Genomic DNA, 22,287 nt, shown 5'->3' with positions numbered 1-22,287 from the left:
ACCTTCCTCGTACATATTTATTTTTTATTCATTAAACAACTCTATTTCCTTTTATGTAATATATAAACTAATTATAAATTAAAACATTGCAATTAAAACGAATTTAATGAAACAGTTTAATGTTTAATATGACATTTGTATGCAAATTTAATTCTAAATTGCGGTAAAATAACTCGTAAAACGACCTTACGTTATTCGCTTTCATACACGAGCCTTAAAAAAGTATAACGTAATTCGTTAAGTTTGTTTGCAAGAACATCAAGTATGGTTTTGCTTCATTACATAGATTTTATTACGGTTTGTTTTATATGTCACAATTGCAACGAAACCAGAGCAAAAGGAACTGTTGAAAAGGAGATGAAATTACAGCGGCTGTTGCGTTAACTTGTTACGAACACGACTGAGGTATGTCTTTATGTTACAGTATTGTTTTATTTAGGAAATACTGTCGAATCTGGATACGCGATAGCGGAAAGGATCGCGATGTTTTTCTCGCTTCTAGAGGTTTTTCACTAATGGAAGTCGTACGTCGGGACCGGACAATGACTCTCGCTTTAGTTCAATAAAGTATCTGTGAACTTTTTTTTTTTTTTGTATATAAAGAATGTATTGTGAAGAAGTTGATACGATAAATAATTAGTAAAGTAGCACTTTAATGTTTTAACTGAATGATCGTGTGTTTAGCTTTCGCTAAAGTTATAGTATTGTTGCGAACTTACCGTGAACTCACACGAATTCTGCAATTCCCACGGTATTTCACGACGCACGATTACAGATTACAGGTTACTCGTTTTTAAATATGTACATATGTACATATTGTGTTACACTTACATGTATGTAGACAAATGTCTACGTTGTTACTATTCAGAATCTTACTTCTTACTAATATTATAAATAGCGAAGTTACGATGGATGTTTTTTGTTAGATGTCTCCAGACGGCTACATGGATGTTGATGAAATTTGATACATATATAGAACATAGTCTGGAAGAATACATAGGCTACATATGATCCCGGAAATGTGTACACTTTCAGTGGAATACTTTTGATTCACATATTTACTCGATAACACCGCAACGGTCCAATACATAATATTGAAATTTGTCAACATCCTTACAATTTTACAAATATTTTGTTTATATACTTTTTAAATTCATGTCACATTATATTTTAATATCTAAATGATAGCAAATTTTAATTTGATGCAATTCGAACTCTGTCATCATTACAAATAAGTCTTGTACCATATCACTGAGCTATCGCGGTTTCCGCTTAGTATAGGTTACACTTTAGTCCTATGTAATCACATCCGTGATAATTCAAGCGTAAACGCATTCACTTTTCTTAACGTATTACTAAAATTACCAGGTCATTTTAGTGCCAAGTAATTTAAGACATTAGATAGCGCCATACATTTATATTCATTAACTGGCCAAATATGTACACTTTGAAAACCAGAGATAACTATATTTTTGTGCTATTTAGACAGTGGAAATCCACACTTACATTATCTATTTAGTCGAATGGACATTCAGTGCACTTCAAATAGCCTGCGTGCTGTGCATGTTAAGCATAGACTATAAGATTTCTGTCATGTAATAGATACGAGGACGTGTGACTCAGAAGTCTATGACTTTAAAAAAATGACAGGTTGTCATAAACTGGCTCGTTGTACTGCGCCGGACAACTTTCCTAAAGTACAAGGTTCGCACTGCCGGTAGTGATGTACTCAAGTGTCGGAAATATCGGCTTTGTGTTTCCGGTCGATTTTTTTAATTCTTTTGAGATTTAAGTTATAAATCGATGGTGTCACTTTTTAGATGTTTTATACTTGGATAATGAGCATAGTTATTAAAATTAAAAAAAAAAATGTTTTTTTAGTAGACGTAGGTACGTTAGTTCTCACAATAGAATAGAGAATGAATCGTGTGAAATGAATTTATAAAATTTGTTATGAATGTAAAAAAGCATTCTTATCGATAAACGTTTCACAACACTATATTAAAGCCAGTAGGCGGCCATGTTATTGCATAGATCCGGAGACAAGTTGTCATTTCGCTAGTGCCGAAGTAAATACCAGTCAATAGCCTTGTCCCACTCCATTCTTATTATCCTTATTACTGAGCCAACTGAAATATTGTTAATAAGTGTATATGTTCTATTTATCGAGATATTATCTCGATAAATAGAACATTTAAATTTTGCATCATATTTTTTCAGTAAACTATCGTAAAATATTTAAAATTTGGATTGTCTTAAATCAAGTTTATAAACTGTCGTCTAAACGTGTAATATTTTAATAGTTCTTATACTGTAAAAATATCTTATGAAATCTGTTTTCAGCCAGTATTTTTGCATATTTTTTTTTAAATTACTGCAATTTTAAATGGTGCAAACAACGGTAATACAAAAAACTTCTAGAGTTCAAACTATCCTGTTTGCTAAAATAACCTAAACATTTTGTCCTTTCAACAAGTGGCATAGTCCACTTGTTCAATTCTCAACTGTAATTGCCACCTTGACATTTGTGGTCATGCGACAGGTTCGACACCAGACCTTATGTGGCATGACACATGCCCACATGTAGTGACTAATTGTAGCTTTACACACCAATTATTATAGTCTCAAAGTTCATAATGTAGCCGCAGGAAATCGAGTTTGTTCAAAATTTACACTTTTTATAGGGTTGATAGTTGTGATTACTACTTTACATTTAGATTTATCTGTTACATTATGACACGGTTCAAAAATCAATCAATCAAATAAATAACTACCAATATAATAAATCTTATTGGATACGGTCACAACATTAGATACTCTATTCTACTACCAATATTAAACGTAAACGAGGCAATCAAAATGACTTCTTTGGCGATAAATAATTAAGTATAATTTTATTATTATAAAAATTATCATAGATATCCAAAGTTCGCATCTTAACCCATTTACTATATACCAAACTATATACTATATACCAAAGTCCAAAAATTCGTGTTTTTTTTTAATCTAACTGGCAACCCTATTGTATTTGTTCTCAATTCTCATAGCAGTGACTTGCCCTCAAACAATCTCAGACATTGTTTCTGTTTCCATTTATAGTTCAGATGTGAGTAAGATACGAGGTACAGTTGCACGCCATCTGTCGCCATCTGACACACCCATTTAACAATAGAGAACTGTATATTGAAGATACTATATATTGTACCAATGTTTGTTAATATTGGCCAAACTGATTGGAATGTATGATGATCCTAAAATGTATACTAAGCGATAATATGAAATAAAATATCCACTGCCGAAATACTTATCCTAAAACATATTATTGTTCCTCTTATTCTCTTTGGAAAAAACAAAGACAATAGTAAGTTACACAGGTTTTTGGTAGTGAAAACAAAACGGCTTCACAGTCCGCACAAACCAACATCCGCAAATCGAAGGTCAAGTATTGTTACAGTTTTGCCTTTACAAGGTAAATCCCTTAAGGAAAGAAATCTTGTTCTCAATACCTTAAAAACCCAAAGGTTAACCATTAACGATGACATTTCAATACAGTACAGACAGTTTACAATACCTAAGTGATTTTAAATGAGGTTTTAACTTTCAAATTTGGGTTCCTATATGACATGTCGGAAGGAAATAAGTAGAGATAAATACTTATATTTTCTATTTATTAAGTTACATGTTAAGTAAATATAACCAGTCGGCGGTGATGATGAAATAAATATCTATTTCCAAGTTACACTTGCGATTTAAGCTATGGATTGTGTGTTGCGTAAGCTCTGCTAATGCGGCACCGGCGAGGCCAAACTTGATACCGCCCTACTAGAATTTGTAAACCAAAGTGGCCGGTAAACTATCTTTTTTTGTCAAATATGATTGATCATAAAACATTTGAAATATGGACAAAAGCGTCAAACAAAGGCACAGTTTGTTTCCACTATCTAAACAATTAACAAAAGGAAAAATATCGAAGAGAACAGAAAAGAGTGTTGTAGCATTGCTACAGAGAGGAATTATGGTGCCCCGCTAAACATGCAATATAGCAATCTATCATAAAGTTGCAGTTCAAATGTTTACAAAATGAAGCTTTTAAAAGCGCCTGTATTATAGCTTTAGATCACGTAAATGCGTAATGTCCGAGCTACGGATATACATCAAGTTATCAAGGCTGGACATGATCTAGGTTGACCGCGCCCCGCCACGGCGGTTACGAAACGTGATCTTATTGTGCGACGGTAGAACTAAGGTGACCATAGACTACGAAACGGTGTGAAGTATTCGCAGTTATTTAACACGATGACTGAGCTTCCATTCTCCATTCAGTAATGGTACGCATCAATTAAAAAAAGCTCTTTTTAATGTGACAATAGGATATGATTATTTACATTAGAGCTATTGACGTAAGTTATTTAAACATGGATACTGTAGTAAATACGAGAGGATATTCGAATGTTAGAGCTTTTTTAATAGATTCCGATACATATCGCTACCAGCGTATAACAACAATATTTGAATCTTATTTAAATAATGTATAACGAATTAATATATGTATGTATGTTGTAACAGTAATACAACTGAATGTCTTTGTTCTATGGAAAAATAATGTTGAATAAAATTCTACTAATTTTAGCTTGTAGTATAAGTAGAATAACATAACTTCTATAAAAATCGCTCTACTAATTTGTAAATGATAACTTGAATAATGTTTATAAAGCCAATAATTAAATCAGGAAATTATTAAAACTGTTGAAAAATTTATGGAATAATTTATCTGTGTAAGTAGTTATTTATATTGATAATCACAATTTTACAAGATAAATATATAAATTTAAATTTGTTTTATGTGTATTAATTAATAATACATTATATACCAGTTTGTTCCTACACTCGTTTTGTTTATTATATATCTGAATAAATTGGCGTCAAGGTCAAACGTTTCGTAATTACACAACAAAACCAACATGTAACGGTGAATATTTGTAATTAAAAGGCGTAACGTAATAAATGTTTCGTGATTATTCGCTAGATTCCTAAATAAACGCAATTATATATGAATGTGTTTTTTTTTATTTGTTTAACAATTGTTTTTTTTTTAGAATGCACTGAAGTAACACTAGATTCCATCTTAACGAATTCAGCAGTAGATATGACAGCAGGAAAAAACTCTCTCTATGATTTCTTTATCGTATGTGTTTTACCGTTGGTTTCTGAGACCATCGTTTTTTTCATCTTTGACAAAACAGAGATAACAATATATTTTAAACGGAGATTTTGTTCTTAGAAACCCACGGTTAAACACATTATTAAACGACTCAATCCTTATTCTATGCTCCTAATGTTTAAGATGGTGTGTTACGGTTTTAAGTGGTTTAATGCATTACAGACATTTTGATTTTTCCATCTCGACAGTTCCTTTTATGTCCTAATCAATTTATTCTATTGTTCCAGATGAACTTAACCAGAAGCGTAACCGTCCCCGCGACATGTCGCTGGCGGAGCCCCCGCACACGATGGAGATTGCGCAGATCCTGATGTCGCTGCTGCACGCCTGGGGTCTCGACCCAGATCTCGACAGGGTCTGCGAGTCCAAGCTCGGCCTGCTGCGACCTATGGTCTGATGCAATTTATTTTCCCTTCCTGTTTGAGGCTATTGGTGCCTTTAGATGCTGTTCTCTACGCTGAAATACTGTATGCTGAAATGATGCGTCGATTCGTGGCACTGTCTAAACTCTAAACCGTTTACTAATTTAATCCCTTTTGTGAGGTCTAGTCCAAGTTCGATCACCAGTTCAAGACCAAGAACAGCTGAACTAAACCCTCGATGTGTTTAGGTGCCAGTGTGTTTTGGCGTCGTGTCCCGACACGGGCACATGGCAGTGCAGCTGCCTACGTGGCTCGGTAGTTGGGCGGAGGCCGCGGCCGCAGCGCCCACCGACACCGCGCTCTTGAGCTCAGATCTACCACCCGAGCTGTTAAGGCAGGAGAAACTTACCAGGTCAGTTGGAATGTTGACCTTTTTTTTTTTTTTTGTAACGAGGGAAAATACACTTCCGTACCCCTGCGCCGGGCAGTGCAATGGCGCAGGGAGTGTGGGACTCGCCTACAGTCGTTCAGCCATACCCACTAAAAACCCTCATGCCCACCTGACCGCGATGACCCGAGCTTTGTATCAGCTGGGCCTTAACCAAAGCTCGGGCCGTGCGTCTGGCGCCGAAGCGCCTCACCCTAGGTGGTGAGAGCCAGAGAGGTAGGATCTTTTTTGTCCTACCACCCCAGCCCCCACCGGCGGAACCAAACGGCCCGCCCTCTACCCTACTCTACGTGCCGCAGAGGGGACTGGAAAACCAGTATCCCCCCTCGGCCTCTCCATCACGCATCCATCCATCACCACACATCTGGCCACGAGGGCTGCAGGGGGTTACCCACCCACAGCCCCCACGACCTAACCCCACATCCGGCCACGAGGGCTGTAAGATGGGCAGGATAAACCAGTACCCACCCACACCCCCCGCGGCCCCACCACGTCGCATCTACCGGTGCGACCCCGGTTGGGCATGGTCAGGGCGGAGTCACTGCTGTGACCCACCACTGACGGCCCTCTCCAGGTGGGTCGGTCATGTGCAACACCCAACACGATGACCGACCCTAGAGTTTGGTTCGCGGGGCCGAAGCCCTACCCCAGCCGAAGCCGGGGCGTTCCCCTATCCACCACCCGGGGACGCGCCACGTCGGAGTACTCCTCTCCGCCCACTCGGACAACCGAGCAGGTCCGTGGAGTTGGAATGTTGACCTGGATTTTTCGAGGAAAATAGTTTCGCCAAATGATAGTGAAGTAAAAAGAGTAGATTAACTAATCTTTATTCTCTGTTATTTTTATTACTAAGCTGTTGTGACTGTAATGAATTTAGTAATTTTCTATAAATTCCTCAGACTTTTCACATCGAAGCTCCATTGGGAGCTGAGCACGACGCTAACAACGAACCACTTGCTATCTATCGTCGCTCTGGCCAACACGCTCATGTCTATGAGCAACGCCAGCTTCGTGCCAGAGCAGGAGGTTGCGAGAAGGATGCATAGGTGAGTACCTCGAAGGATCTAGCGTCTTTCAACTTCTTCTTCATTAGGTAATAAACTAATTAGGTAATAGAGAGCCTGGCCTCCGACACGTATAGTCTCCACTCCTCGGTTATGTGCCGCCTAGATCTAGTCTTGGATTCGTGGTTCTTCTTATTTTTCAGTAACACCTAGGCTGACATATGATAGCCAGCTTTCATGAAACTTACGTACTTTTTTTGTTCAGGCCGACGACGCGCACGTCGTCTTGGGGTGGGGACGAGGAGCGGGAGGAGCAGCTGGCCGCACAGCAGGCGCACATCAAGCAGGGCTGGTCCCTGCTCGCCACGTTACATTGTGTCTTACTACCTGATAAGGTGGTCGCCGCTGGTATGTCACCATGTCTTATATTATGCTCTAGAAATCTGCTAAATGTTAAATGTTGCCACTAGTTAAATATGTACGTAAGCCATAAATTGAAAATTTTATGACAGGAGCGAAGAGCTTCAAGCGTCCGCAGGTGGAAATGTTGGCGCGCAGATGGCAACACCAGTGCCTGGAGGTGCGGGACGCTTCACAGGCTTTATTGTTGGCTGAACTTGGCAGGTAAATAACTTAAAATCTCTATATAGAATTTTCTATTGTTGTAGAAGGTAAATGGTCATGATCAAAGTGTAATGTTGTCGATAAGGATGGCGTATCTGTTTTAGATTGGGTCCGAAGGGACGTAAGCAGTTAGTGGACAGCTGGGCTCAGTTCCTGCCGCTCTACACTCACACCGAGAGCATCAATCCGCATGCTGCTCAAAAAGAGCCCGTAGAAAAGGTAAGATTAACTTACAGCCATTACTTGATCATTAAGGATAAATTTCAAATACTAATTGACATTTAATTGTGCTATGTTCTGTCCACCTTTGCCACTTTTTTATGACATCCCACACCTTTTACTACCATTCAACTCATCTTTAACCACCACACATTTTAATCCAGTTGACGAAGTCAGCTCTAGCTAATGTGGTAAACATTAATTTAGCCCGAGGTAGAGTCTGAGGAGGAAGAAGAAGAGATAGTCCGCAAGCCGTCGTCTCTCGCGGAGTTGAAGCGCAAGCAGACAACCGCTGTTGTACTGCTGGGTGTTATAGGTGCAGAGTTTGGACAAGATATAGCCAGTGAAGGTAAGGCTTTGAATACTAGGATAAGAAAAATGTAAGTCAAGCGTATAAAGAATATGCAAGTCTCATTTTTTGGAAAAAAAAAATTCTAACTTTTGTGTGAAAAAAAATTTTTTTTTTTAATTCCGCCATATAATTCATCTACTGTGTATATGTTCAGTGTACTTTCTTTACAAAGTATATGTTTCTTTTCTATACATATGTAATTTTTACATTTCGTACATTTCACGATACATTTTTGCTTATTTTATTTTTGCTTCATTATTTTGCTAATTATTATAATTTGCTACAATTGGGGTGCGTTACAATATTTTAGGTGCTGCGGGCAGCAAGCGGAGGAAGGATGGTGATAGTAGAAAGAGTTCCATTGTCGAAGGTGAGACGATCTTGATGTATTCATTGATTGCACCAGTAGACCACCAGTAGACCGCCAGTAGACGACACGGTGAATGCGGAAATGAAGCACTTTTATAGTTGTGCCAATTTTGCTTCGGTGTTTTTTATTTTTTGCAAGTTTTCTGAGTAGTTTTGTGAACCCTTAAATAGAAGTTTAGTGTAAATTTCTTGAAATAAGGATTACTTAATAATTTAACTATGAGATTGGTAGATAGATAGATTTTTTGTGTATTTTTGTTAAATTGTTTAGTATTTTTTTAATTATTAGGATTTTCAAATGTTAGAGAGAAGCTGAAATAAAATCTATCATTTAATGACGTTTCCCATCAGATGTGTCCTTTATTACTGTTTTTGTGGTGTTTAGGGTTCACTCTGAGTGCATCCAACAACTTGGCCCGTTTAACTGCGTTGGCTTTGACACACTTACTGCTGGCTCCGGGCAGCGCCAAGCTCCCTGCGCACACGCCGCTGCGCCGCGCCGCCGTAGACCTGCTCGGGCGGGGCTTCGCCGTATGGGAGCCCTATCTTGATGTCAGCCATGTGCTGCTAGGTGATCCTATTATATCTCATTTTACGTGTACTTAGGAAAGTCATATTTTATGTTACCTAAGAACGTCAGACATGTTTGTTTCTACATCGTTGTACTGTCACGGAAATCCGCGGTGTACCACTTACAGAAAAATTACAATGAAGAGAGTTGCGCAAACAACGGGATAATAGTAAAGAGCAAGTAATCGTGTACCAGCTACCGATCTTTTTTTGGACACATTAAAAAGATGCGTTCAAAATGCGTACGAAACGTTCAAGATTGTAGCTTTTAATTTGGAACACCGCCAGTTTCCATAACTGTACATAAGAAGTACATAGCCAACAAAAAAAATTCAAAATATTGTATAGACTATTTCATAACAGAAAAGCGTTATAAATAGCTACTCTTTTTGGAAAAGTTTACAAAGTTAAAGATCGTTTTTACGTTGTGAGATGTAATCTGTGTTTAGGTCTACTGGAGATGTGCTCGGATGCTGACAAATTGGTACCTTCAATGACATACGGTCTGCCGCTGACCCCGCAGGCTGACAGCTGTCGCACAGCACGACATGCCCTCACTCTCATCGCCACCTCCAGGTCTATTTAGCAAAAGCTATCATTTCTAACAACTGATTGAAATACATGATTAGGCTATAAACTATGGTATTTCGTGTCTATCTGATTGTCGCCATTTTGGCGCTGACGGTTGTAGTTTGTAGCAATAGTGATAATAGAAACTATTAATGGACAGAATTTTGTCAGATTTTCAAGTAACAACTTATCCTTTGACCTTTGACTTACAAAGAGGGTCTGTGGCTCAGGGGTTAAGCACTTGAATTGCAATCTGCAGGTCCTGGGTTCGAATCCCGCCATGTACCAATGTGTTTTTCGATTTTCGATTTACATATGTACATTTATCCGACGTTCTTACGATGAAGGAAAACATCGTGATGCTGCACATATCTGAGAAGAAATTCAATGATATGTGTGAAGTCAACACGCACTTGACTGTGGTAGACTATGACCTAGTCACCTCTAACTTGGGGTAGGCTTCGAGCCCCTCAGTGGGGACGTATAGTGAGCTGATGATGATGATGACTTATCCTTTTATAAAGATTATTGTCAGTTAATCCACTAGTTTATGTGATGGTGTCCTGTGTGCAGACCGGCTGCATTCATAACGACGATGGCGCGTGAGGTGGCGCGGTGTGCGGCGGCGGCTGCGGGTGCTCCGCCCCCGCCTGCAGCACTCGCCCTGCAGCGAGGCCGGGCTGAGGTACTGCGCGGCATCGAGCTGCTCATCGACAGGATGCACGCTGAAGTCGCTGAATTACTTGTTGAGGTAAACATTAACTAGTATAATTCCAGAATAATCTTATTTTTTAACATTGACAGCCTACAAGTTGTGAGGGTTACCAGTGAACAAAAATTTACTATCTTCTTCCGAAAGTCGTCCATGTTACCATTAAATTGTTGCATCCAAAAACATTAGTAAATTAACCAACGTGGTAAAACAATATGCGTGATATTTTTATGGAATTTAGAAATTATGATAATGGCAACATTATCCTATGCAGCTGCCGCTCCCTGATTGGTCAAAATGTGTCGCTGTCACGATGACATTGTTAGTTCACATATTTTTCGTCTGCCATAATCCTTCGGGACTTTATTACCATCGCCTACCATCGCCTTTTGGGATTTTAAATGTATTTTATTGTTATCTCTTTATCTCAGATATAGATAATAATATACTATTGGGAACAAAAGAGCAAACGGTTTGTAATCAATATCAAGTAATTTTAGTATTAAAAGAAGGAATACGTTATCTTTTTAAAGTTTAAAAGTCGTTTCGGTTTGAGAATATCGCCTTTTTAATTTTCTTATGTTTTGGAGTATTTTATCTTATTATTTGTTGGTGTTAAATAGGTGATGGATATAATTCTGCACTGCGTGGATCAGTCGCATCTGAAGAGTAAGGGTCTGAATGAGGTGTTCCCCGCCATTTGTCGCTACAACCAGGTCTCTCACTGTCCCGCTACGCGCAGGATCGCAGGTCCTTGCAACAATATTATATTTTCAAAACTATGCCTAACTTGCCTAGCCAACAGTTATAACAAATTTTGTCTCATTGTTATTCTTACTGTCATAAAGTTACACTTAATCTAGCTTCTCAATTCTGTACAAAAGAACTCTTATTCTTGCGATATTCTGCAATGGTATAGTCTTTGCTGTTGTATAAAAGATATCGTATATCTTGGCTCAAAACGTCATAGTCGCTGCACAGAACACACTGTTAGGTATAACGGTGTATAAGGATGTCCTTGAGCCACCAAGATATTTGAAATGACGTATACTAGTGGCTTATTTGAGGTATGTATGCAGTGGGCAGTCACACGGGGCAGCTGGCACTGTACGAGCTGCGTGCTGGGCGCTGCCAGTCGCTGGCGGCGCACGGGGGGCCAGTAACTGCCTGCGCTTTCAGCCCCGATGGTCGTTACCTCGTCTCCTACGCCACAGCAGACAACCGCCTCTCCTTCTGGCAGACTACCGCCGGTCAGTATACTCTATAGTTGGACAATAAAATTGCCCTTAGTCTACAGTCTTGAATGATCTCGCATTTGATTTGGCACGTCCCACTCTAGTATACTCTTGTTGTCGACGTGCCAACTGAAATGGCAGCTATAACTTACTATGTATATTGTAGGTATGTTCGGTCTGGGCGCGGCTCAGACTCGCTGCGTGAAGTGTTACAGCACTGCGCCGATGGCTGACGTGGCTCGTCTCAATCCCGCCCGTCTCGCGCGTCTCGTTTGGACCAACTCCCGCACTGTCACACTCATGCTGGCAGACGGATCCGAGACACGGTTTAATGTATAAACTACCCCCTCATCCCCCCCACACTCTCTCACATCCAATATACTACTCCACTAACATATATAACCCATCCCTTTCGTTTTTAATTTGGCATCTCGCATTTTAAAAAGTTGAATTAGAGTAAAATGTTCAACGTAATCTTGTAATGGTGGCCAATATTATTATTTATGTTTTGAAGTTAAGCACAATAATTACTTAACTGTTTTCAAATTTAGTTAACGTATTTATTGTTATAATAATGGATATCGAATAATGTTACTATGTTATGTCACTGATATGTTTTTCTTTTTAAACACTAGGGATGTTACAATCATAAAAGAAAAATATCGATTTTTCATAATCACTGAATAAAATTGTCAAATGTCAATATCGATTTATTCAATTTAATCGATTATTATAAAATGTTTAATATGTTACCATTATTATAGTATAATATCTGTAATCACTGTTAAAATTTGATTAATTCCTTACTAACAAAAATGTCATTGAAAATAATAACATCTATTGGAAAAGGTTGTTAAAACTTTGAACCATTATCTCAAGTAAAATTGATGACCTGTAGATCAGCTCACGATTAACATGTTGAGTTGCAAATTTACCTGTTGAGTCGCAACTCAATGATTCAAGTCAATGTTTGCTGAATTTTTGAATCGGTTCAGAGCTGATTTCTTTTTAGTTTTATTATTAGACTTAAACTATTGTATAATAATTAGGAACGAAATATATCGTATTTAATTTTGAATGCTTTAACTTTTAAATTTGCTATTTTAATGTGCTTTAGTCTTAAAATCTTTTCTTCTACCATTCCTCTAATAACACTATTGGAAAAAAAATGAAATTTAAAACAACATTATTGTACAGTATGGAGCAGTATTATTTTTTATATTTAATTTAATCTCTTTAAAATGATATATGATTATATTAGATTTTTTTTAATGTTGATTTTATTTACGCATTATTAATTGAAAATTAACTGTTTCTAATTTATCAATAAAATAACTGTTTACTAAATGTTTATTTTATAAGTTTAATTCTGCTTTGAACTTTCCATTTTAGTTTTTAAAATATAATCTTTGTCAAAACTAACAATAATTTTTTGAATAAAAGTGTTTTATTTAATTGAATTATGTTATTATCAAAATATATTTACATATTATGTGAATACGTGATACATAAATTGTTATATTATTTAAATAAAAAAAAACTAACTTCATATTTATTGTAATTGTTATGTTAATCAAAATAAATGATTGTTCAATAACTGTTTTTTATTTTCCTTTTTTTTCTCTTACAACACGAGATATTAAAATATATAAATGAGAAAGGGTAAATAATGAAATCAAATATATTTTACGTATTATTTATATGTTCAATAGTAACATTGAATTAATTTACACCATTTAAATACGCTTATATCTAAACTGGAATACAATTTTAGTAGAAGATAGTCTAACAATTAACGTAAGTTTTCACTAACTACAGAAACAATAACCGTCTCTCTAATTCTTTGTGGAAAAAAATGAGATAGCAATATTATAGTAGTATGGGAAGAAATAAAATAAAATGTTACTGAACATAGTTTTAATCAAATATCACAAATTCGATGAGTTTACATGTTTTTGTTTTAACACGTGAATGGTAAATAATAAAATGATAACCTCCTTCTTTTTGAAGTCGGCTAAAAAACTAAAAAAAACTTCGAACTTATAAAACCAAGGTCCTTCAAGAAAAGAGCGTATTCTTCCATTGGACCCCTTTCAGATGATCACAACCACGCGACCATCCAAACATCTGCACGCCAGTAACCCAGAGTGGTAGCCAGAGATTACGATTTTCCATTTGGCACAACTTTCAGTCCACAGGTGGGCACAGTTAATGGAAAAGTTAATTTAGTTAATCGTTAATTAAAAAGTCAACTAATGTAACGATTAACGGACTAAATTAACGGAAGTTGAGTTTAACGGAAGTTAACAAAAACGTTAACACTTTTTGATGTTAACTTAAAAGTTAATACGTTATGCAAAATGTTAACTTTGTTAATCCCCACCTCTGTTTCAGTCTATCTATATATACATTCATTACGTCCGTACATACACGTTCATTTTTTTTTAATATATTAAGAAATATGTCATTTAAATGCTTTCTTATTACCGTAATTTACTTTGAACAATCATAGTGAGTAATTCTAACGCTTAGATAAATAAAAACAAAATATATTTTAATACAAGAATGCACAAAGTTCTAAGTTATTTTTTTCTGTCAGGCTCTAAATCAGGGATCCCCAAACTATTTTGGACAAGTGACCCCCTTTTCCAAAATGAACCATTACCACAGACCCCCATGGCCAAATTACCTACTTTTAAGATCAATTATTATTATTCATTCTGAATTAGGTCAATAGAAGAAGACAGAGTGAGAATTAGCAATGCTTTAAGTTCAATATCCCTTTTGGGAATCCTTGCTCTACATTATAATGGCTCTGTTAGAAATAATATAAAACAATACGCTACGACTTAGGGTCCTTCAAGAAGCGAGCGTATCACCATCTCAAAGGCCGGCAACGCATCTGCGATTCCTCTGGTATTGCAATGTCCATGGGCGTCGGTGAACACCTTGGTGTTCCCGCTGCTCGTTTGCCCCCTTCTCTTATAAAAAAAAACAATAAGACATTTATTGAATCACATCACTTCATGATCGAACAGTTTAGCGAATGACACTTTTAAATACAGTAAATCTTTATTTATATTTATAACAATGTTCAAAATTTGTCTTTTGCAATAATATAAAATACTAAATAGATAGTCATTCACAGATAATTCACTTTTAATCAAAACAGCTTTATTATTGACACTTTATAAGTTGAATCTCATTTCAATTGTACGGCTAAATTATATTAAGGATCGTCAAATTCCATTCATATTTGCTTAACATCGCTACTTCATTTACTTACTTTGTAATATTTTTTTAACATGGATATAGTTATGTGAGGTAATGTTTTACAAAAAATATTTTGAAGTTTAAAAGTTTTAACATAGAATTCGCAGTTTGTCTGTGTTGAAAATATTTAGGCTTAGGATCAGTCTACTGCTTTTCAATAGTCGTAGTTATTCTTTAAAAAATTAATTCAATAGAAATAAAATAATTTCCTATACTTATAACAGGCGCGCTTTAATGACAGACTTTAAAAATAACTTACGAATGTATAAGAAAAATTAAATTGAAGAGTAAAATACTGACAAATCGCTCATAAAACTGTTAGCCTTTACTTAATATACCCACATTTGCGGTATATGCATACGTTTTCACCGCTGAAATACATGTATAAAGCATATTTCTTCGAAAAAGAACGAGTGGGATGACTTTTAGGGTTTTCGTACAAGTGTTTTTACAGTGGAAACCGACTGTTTGTGTATAAACATAGGTCACAAATATACATAGCAAAAAATTCGTGTTTTCATGAAATTTTGACATCCATACTGCAAATTATAGACCGAAAAAATTAAGTGACCCTGCCGACATAAGTAAAACTAAATTAAGACAGCTCGCTAGCGTCCTCTGTCAATGTCAAAAAAGCGTCACAATATCCTTCCCGAATGTTTATTTGTAATTTTTCTATGGCTATTTAGGATGTACATATTTTCTGTCAGAACCAACCGTGACATCATCGCGTCTTACCGGCCCAGTTAAGCTTGTCGCAGTTGATCCTTACTTCAACTAAATTGAAGTTAAAAACATGCATTTCTATTGGTTATTCCTTTTTTAACTTGTATATATTATGTGTCACTTACACATAAGTATATGTTTAATTAAAAATCCTAGTATCTCAATTATTTTTTTGTATATCCATAATTTAGATCATCGTCAAAATCATCGTCTTCACTTTCTGTTTCCTGTTTATTATAAATATTCTGAATTGCGCTCAACATTGCTTTTTTACTATGTTCTTCAATAATATCTTCATCAGACGAAACATCAATAGACTCCACGTCATACACAATCCATTTCCTTATTTCTCCATCTTTGGTCAAAGTCAACCAGTTTTTGTTTAAAATCTTATGTAATTTCATAAGGATATATTGTCCTTTGTTCCAATGTTGTGACTTCACAACGTCTATAGCCCCGTACAGTTCGATATCGAATGCGTAATCTACGTCATTCAGATTTGCTGCAAAACTTATTGCCCGACCTTCAATTTTAACGTCATACATCTGTAGGCCGATAAGATTTACTTTAATAAATACAAACTTTTTATTTTGACGCCAAATTACTTTTGGTTTTCGCATATTATCTGTAACTAACAGAGATTTTATGACACGTTTATCTGGTGTATTTAAGACATCAGATGATTCGGGTGACGTGTAATCATCGGAATCTAATTCTTTGGTATTATTTTGGATTTGGGATAATTTTGGTAAACTATTTTCAGGCTTATCATCGGAATTGTTCACATCCTTTTCTGTCCCATTCATAATTGCAGAAAGGTTTTTAACATCTTTTATTTTAGAATCATTTGTATTAGGTTTGAAAAGTTTAAAGAAATCTTCAGCCATGTTGATATGCCATCGATCTGAATCATCTGAATCATCGGACCCTACTAAAGGTACAGATCTTATTGGTTGTTTGAAAATAGTGTCTAACGTGGACATATTGTTTGCCTTTACATTGCCCGTCTTACACATTGGAAAACTTTCATTATCCTCAACTTCTTCTACTTCTGAATCAGACAGTTGATCACTTTTTGAAGAATTTTTACTCACATTGATCGTTTCACATTTGTCCAAATATTTCATTTCACTTTTATTCTCTTTAGCCAAATTAACATCAATCAATACTTGATTTATAACAATATCGTCGTCACTGTTAGTATCGATCATCACAATACCATATTTATTGCCACCAGTAAATTCAGCCTTCTCCTTTGTAAAACATTTTACATATAAAGATTTCATATTATCAGTGTCGACGTCAAAACATATATTGGAGAACCAATTTGTTGCGAAATCTGTCCATTCCTCTCCGGCGGGTGTAACGCCTAATAGTCTACATTCGATTGCTTGGAATGGCAACTTGGATATGAATTCTTCTTTCATAGCTATCATTTTTTTAGTAGACACCTCTCTCCAATCACCTTGGTCAACGAAGAAACATTTTACTTTATTGTTGTCAATGATACTGTCGATTCGAGCTCTTTCAAATGTTTCGTCGTCTGGGAACATAGCTAACACAATATCACCCTCCTCGACATGACTCAATGGTTTAGGATTTTCGGCGACAAATTTCTGTATTTCTTTCAGTAACATATTTAAACACGACTCAAACTTTTGAAGACGCACGAAGAATTTACTTGGACTTAAAGCGCATCCGAAAAAGACCAATGACATGTTGTCTTTATCTAAATGTGCCCAAGAGCCAATCGTTTTCGTTTTTTTTGACTCCAAAGATTTGCGAGTTTGCGTTTTAACTTTAACTTCAAATTTGTCGTCACAAAGCTTTTTAATTTTGTCCAAGTGTTCCATATTTGGTACGGCATGTTTTTCTAGAAGGTCAGATTTAAAATCATGTTTCACGACAGTTTGGTTTATAGACGCCAAGTCCTGACAAGCTTCTAATGTATCTACAAAAACGCAATTTCCAATAGACATGGCTACTTCTCCTCGCATGTAAAGCTCTTCATCTTTGTCAGTTATCCTTTTAAGTTGATCTCTAGCAAGATCAGAATACGTCACGTCTTTATCTTTAGGTTGTATATTTGCCAGTCTCACTTGAACAACATGCGTTTCTATTTTTTTCAGTTCTTCAGGTATATAATACAAGTAAATGTCCCTTGTAGTTTCAATCTTCTCTTCATCTAAGAGTTTGATTAGTACAGAATTAGGATTACCTCTTTGATAAGTGCTCAAAATCTTTATGACTTGGCACCTCGCAAAAAAGTTTTGTTTCAGAGAAACCGCACAGATGTCACCAATTTTTGGTATACCATGTGGTTTCTTGTTAGATTCCTTACTATAATACATTCCCATTTTTAATGAAAGCGTACTGTATGTTTGTGGATACTTTTTGGTTGAGTCCTTCACTGTGTTAGAAAGTAATCTCGCTGAATAACATACCGCGGAGTGATAATGCAAGATTTTAAATGTAACCTGGCCAGTTAGTGGCATCCATTCTTTCATGTTATCAACATCTTCCACAAAACTGTGTCTAAAGTGACAGTTCCAATAATCAGGACAATAGCCAAGACCGAGTAAATTATTGCAAAGTGGTACTAATTTTGAGGCTTTGGCTTTATCTTTTTCAACCATAATATTTTTGCATATTACATTAAGGTGTTGTGGAAATGTATTATCAGTGCATCGTCTAATAAAATTAAGCATTTTTGGCAACTGTTCTACATTTTTTTCTTCAATTAATATTTTAATTTTCACAATATCGTTGTCAGATTTAAATATAGATGGGTATTTGTCATTTAAAACTGAAAACCATCTACAGAACGTAGAGAACAATGGTGGAAGAGAATAAATGAGTAAATAGTAGGCGTCAGTAACGTTCATATGAGCCAGAGTGTCATTGCAACATAATAGAATTGGGCCCAACAATGGTTCCTCGTATTCATCCCATGTGATTCTCAAATTGTACAGATCTTGAATGGTCATGCTACTGTCACAAGTGAAAACTGGATTTTTATATTTCCTCAGGGCATTTTTTAATAAAAATATTTCATCATCTGTATCACAAACAATTACAATTCTTTTAGTAACGTCGATTTGGGTAAGAAAATCATGAACAGCTTGCATTTTAGTATTATCATAAACAAAACTAACGGACATTCCCGCCTTTGAATATAGCACGCACTCCTGGAATGCACCGATACAGACAATTGAGTATGGAGCTTTCTTCACTATTGGTTCCATAAAATCACACCAAATGCGTGACGCTACGATATATTGTACTCTTAGCTCTTTATTGGCCCGATTCTTAAGAGTTTCTTTAATTCTCAACATGATGTATTTCAGTTCATTGATGTAAACTTCTCCTAATCTTTCACAATCATCGAGCACAACTGTCGCAAGACGACGTAAATCAACCCCAAAGTCAGTAATCTGAAGTAACCGTACTAAATACGATGGTGTACAAATTAGTAGGTCACAGCCATTCAACAAAGAAGTAGTTATCAGTGCATCATCAACACCTGCAAAACATGTGATCACTTTATTGTTGACGTTTAAGAACATTTTCGACATCTTTTCGACTTTACCTACAGATCTAGCAGTTGCACATATTATAATACTTTTAGGACCTACACTTTCTGTATCATCTGAGTCTATATCAGATACCAAACGACATACAGCTGGCAAATAACCCATTGTTTTTCCACTTCCTACAGGACTTATCATAAATGTACTGTAACCACGTAGTATACAAAACCAAGATATTGTTTGCAACATCATAGGACTTTCTATGGACATAGTTTTTAAAGCCATTTGTATATTTGCATTGAAGTTTACATCTCGAAGATTGAAAACAGGTTCTATTCGTTTGTTCATTTTCGTATGCACCATTAATACGGGAGTTACAAGTTTTTCTACAAATATAGATATTGTCGGGTCAATATTTTTGAAAGGGTTTACAGAATTTTTCATAGATATGTTATTATCTGCGTTTGTATTTTGGCATTTAAGTTCTTTACATACATTAGGAATAGAGTACTCTTCATTAATTTTTCTAATAACTTCTTCATCATCTGAATCTCGAATTTCTTTTTTATTTTCTTTTTTTCTAACCTTAACATCTTCCAAAGAAGATGAATCTTTATTTGATGTTTCTGAACATGAAGTAAAAGAACTGTCTAGAAAATTTGTTTTTTTCCTTTCATATAACATTAACTTTTTTTGTAAAACTTTACTTGAAGATTTGACTGTAATTTCTGAATCAGTCCTATCTGTTAAATTAAGGTTGTCATTGCCTTTACTTGAAGTACTTTCTCTCCTATTGAATCTTGCAGGATCGGTATATTTTTGATTTATTTCAACATTTTGTTTAATACTCATCAGAGAGTTTTTATTAGTTATTTCTACATTTAAACCTGAATCTATGTTAGCAAAAATATCCTCCTTCTCTACAGTTTTCTCTTGATTATCAACACAAGTGGATGAATCAAGTGGTGGTTCAACATTTTCAACCAATACTTTCACTGATAATTTTGTTGGTAAAATACCAGGTGGTCCATAACATACTCTTTTTTCATTTGCAGGATATTCTTTTGGGATTGGTTTCGGTAGTTTTAATCCTGTAAAAAAATAGTCATTAAAGTAAATTCTAATAAAATTTTCGATTTTTTGCATTAATATGAGTAGTTTAAAGAGTTACCTGTAATATTTTGGTTTCCTTTGATAAATGTTAGACCATTATAATAACTTTTTGTTTCAGTTACCAGATCTTTATTATTTTTACATGATATTTCTTGATTTAATTTTCTTTCAAGATTTTTAGTAGCGTTCAGTTCTAAGAACTTTTTCGTATTTTCCAATATTTGTTTTGGATTATTTTTAAATCCATTGTCCATTTTTTGGCTATTACTCTTCTTTGTCATCAATTCAAGTTTTTTCTTCAATGTTGTCGCTTTAAGATTGTTTTCAAGATTTGAATTTAATGCTTCTTTAGTCTTTGTTTCTCTGGTAACATTTTGTTGTTTACCTTTGAAACCCTTTCCCAATGGCTCTTCATCTATATCTTTGCACAGTTCAAAGTCATTTAGTTTATTTTGTAGCAATTGTTGCATTACATCATTGTGCTTTTGTAAATTCATTGTAGTTAATGCGGATTCTAATTCCAGTGTGGCATGGCTCACTACCGTTTGTTCTTCCACTGACTTTTTCCAATTTTTCTTGGATACATTTTTCTTTAAATAATAATTTTCAATGTCTTGTATCACTGCTTCAGATTCTGAGCTTTTGAGCCTTGTGTTTAATTTGCCCAAACCTAATTGTTGGTGAAAAAGGCACATGTCGTAGATTGCAATGCCTGCTTTTATTAAAATCTTTGACAATGGCTTCCATTTTTTATCACGTTTTTTTACCAATAACTCACCATACTTATGAATGTTGTCATCAAAAATTGAAGATCTGAAACACATAATTAAATCTAAGATTTATAAATAACATTTGCCTATGTATTAATAGCTTACATTGTAATATAGTTTGAGCAAAAGGTTTCATAATGAAATAAAACCTTTTGCACTGTGCAATGGATTTTTTGCAATCGCACCATATTTTCATATGAGTAATATATTGGAAACAAAAGAATATTTTGTGTAATAAAATAATCAATATTATCTGCAATCTTCACCTAATACCAAAAAAGGCTGATAAAATCAACATCCCTTGTCCCTACGGAGGCATCTTTAAATTTCATTCTTGTGCATATCCTCTTTCACATATGCCATCCATACTTTCTTCAGTCTTTGCATCTACAACAACCCATATATATTGATGTTCTATTTTGGTGGGTTTAGACACGAAATTACATTATTAATAGTAGGAATAAAATTTTTAGAGCCTATTTAATTCATATCAAATCAAAACTAAGGCTTATTAGCACCACCTTCGGTTTACTTTTACTAGAGATCAAACATTAAGTAAACAGCTAAATAAACTAGATATTATAGTCTAGTTGAAAAAACTATATGGATGCAATACAATAATGTTAAAAGTCTGAGGTCGTTATTAAAAGATTTATTGTACTGACATACAAACCTTCGGTCAATGTATGTGGGACAGAACTTCACTTCTTTTGCTTCAGCCAGTGCCTTTTTTATTGTGACTGACGCCGCCGGTAACCATTCATCCGACACTCGCGTCTTGAGGTCTTCTTCCTCTACATCTAATGTAAGTTCCACAGGCAGAACTCCGTAAATACCGATTTGCTCGAAAACAAATTTGTCTCCTCGCGCAACAGACGGATCTATTACTTCGATCCATATCAAATGTGGATTTAAATAATGAAGTACCTCTACAAGATACGAATCAGGCGGCATTGTTTTAAAAAATTACTTTATTTTAGATTTTCAATTCCGTTAAAACATTTTTTTAACTTAGAACTGACATTGACACCAACTGTACTGTCAAACTATCATCATGGCTTTGGCTTTGCGGTTTTTTAAAAATACCGGCAATAATCAAGCATTAATATAAGCAGTATAGGAAATGGATGGTAGCGTTTTACAGTGTTATTAGTTAGAATAAAATTATTAATTTCAGATAAAATGTACG

The 22,287-nt window shown here is 35.4% G+C and overlaps 2 protein-coding genes across 2 annotated transcripts in view; one reads left to right on the top strand and one right to left on the bottom strand.

The window, feature by feature from the left end:
* The window catches only part of LOC106715270 (WD repeat-containing protein 7), a 62,774-nt gene extending 50,690 nt beyond the window's left edge, over positions 1-12,084 (top strand). The window contains exons 22-35 of the mRNA XM_045682573.1: positions 5,449-5,612; positions 5,832-5,995; positions 6,931-7,077; positions 7,301-7,443; positions 7,548-7,659; positions 7,764-7,878; positions 8,086-8,227; positions 8,541-8,600; positions 8,985-9,170; positions 9,619-9,745; positions 10,313-10,490; positions 11,075-11,201; positions 11,531-11,701; positions 11,853-12,084. Coding sequence (XP_045538529.1) covers positions 5,449-5,612; positions 5,832-5,995; positions 6,931-7,077; positions 7,301-7,443; positions 7,548-7,659; positions 7,764-7,878; positions 8,086-8,227; positions 8,541-8,600; positions 8,985-9,170; positions 9,619-9,745; positions 10,313-10,490; positions 11,075-11,201; positions 11,531-11,701; positions 11,853-12,025 — 2,009 coding nt within the window. The 3' untranslated portion in view covers positions 12,026-12,084. The remainder of the gene's footprint in view (positions 1-5,448; positions 5,613-5,831; positions 5,996-6,930; positions 7,078-7,300; positions 7,444-7,547; positions 7,660-7,763; positions 7,879-8,085; positions 8,228-8,540; positions 8,601-8,984; positions 9,171-9,618; positions 9,746-10,312; positions 10,491-11,074; positions 11,202-11,530; positions 11,702-11,852) is intronic.
* A 3,385-nt stretch (positions 12,085-15,469) lies between these two features.
* LOC106715207 (putative ATP-dependent RNA helicase TDRD12) lies at positions 15,470-22,127 on the bottom strand. Its single transcript, XM_045682489.1, has 3 exons — positions 21,772-22,127; positions 20,387-21,141; positions 15,470-20,306 (listed from the first exon to the last, which is right to left on the bottom strand). The coding sequence occupies exons 1-3, from the start codon at positions 22,050-22,052 to the stop codon at positions 15,850-15,852; spliced, it is 5,493 nt and encodes a 1,830-aa protein (XP_045538445.1). The 5' UTR covers positions 22,053-22,127; the 3' UTR covers positions 15,470-15,849.
* Positions 22,128-22,287: the final 160 nt, after the last annotated feature.

The sequence above is a fragment of the Papilio machaon genome, chromosome 19, assembly GCF_912999745.1.
Source record: "Papilio machaon chromosome 19, ilPapMach1.1, whole genome shotgun sequence".
Taxonomy (NCBI): domain Eukaryota; kingdom Metazoa; phylum Arthropoda; class Insecta; order Lepidoptera; family Papilionidae; genus Papilio; species Papilio machaon.
The sequence above is the reverse complement of the archived record's forward strand: the minus strand, read 5'-3'. Positions and strand labels throughout refer to the sequence as shown.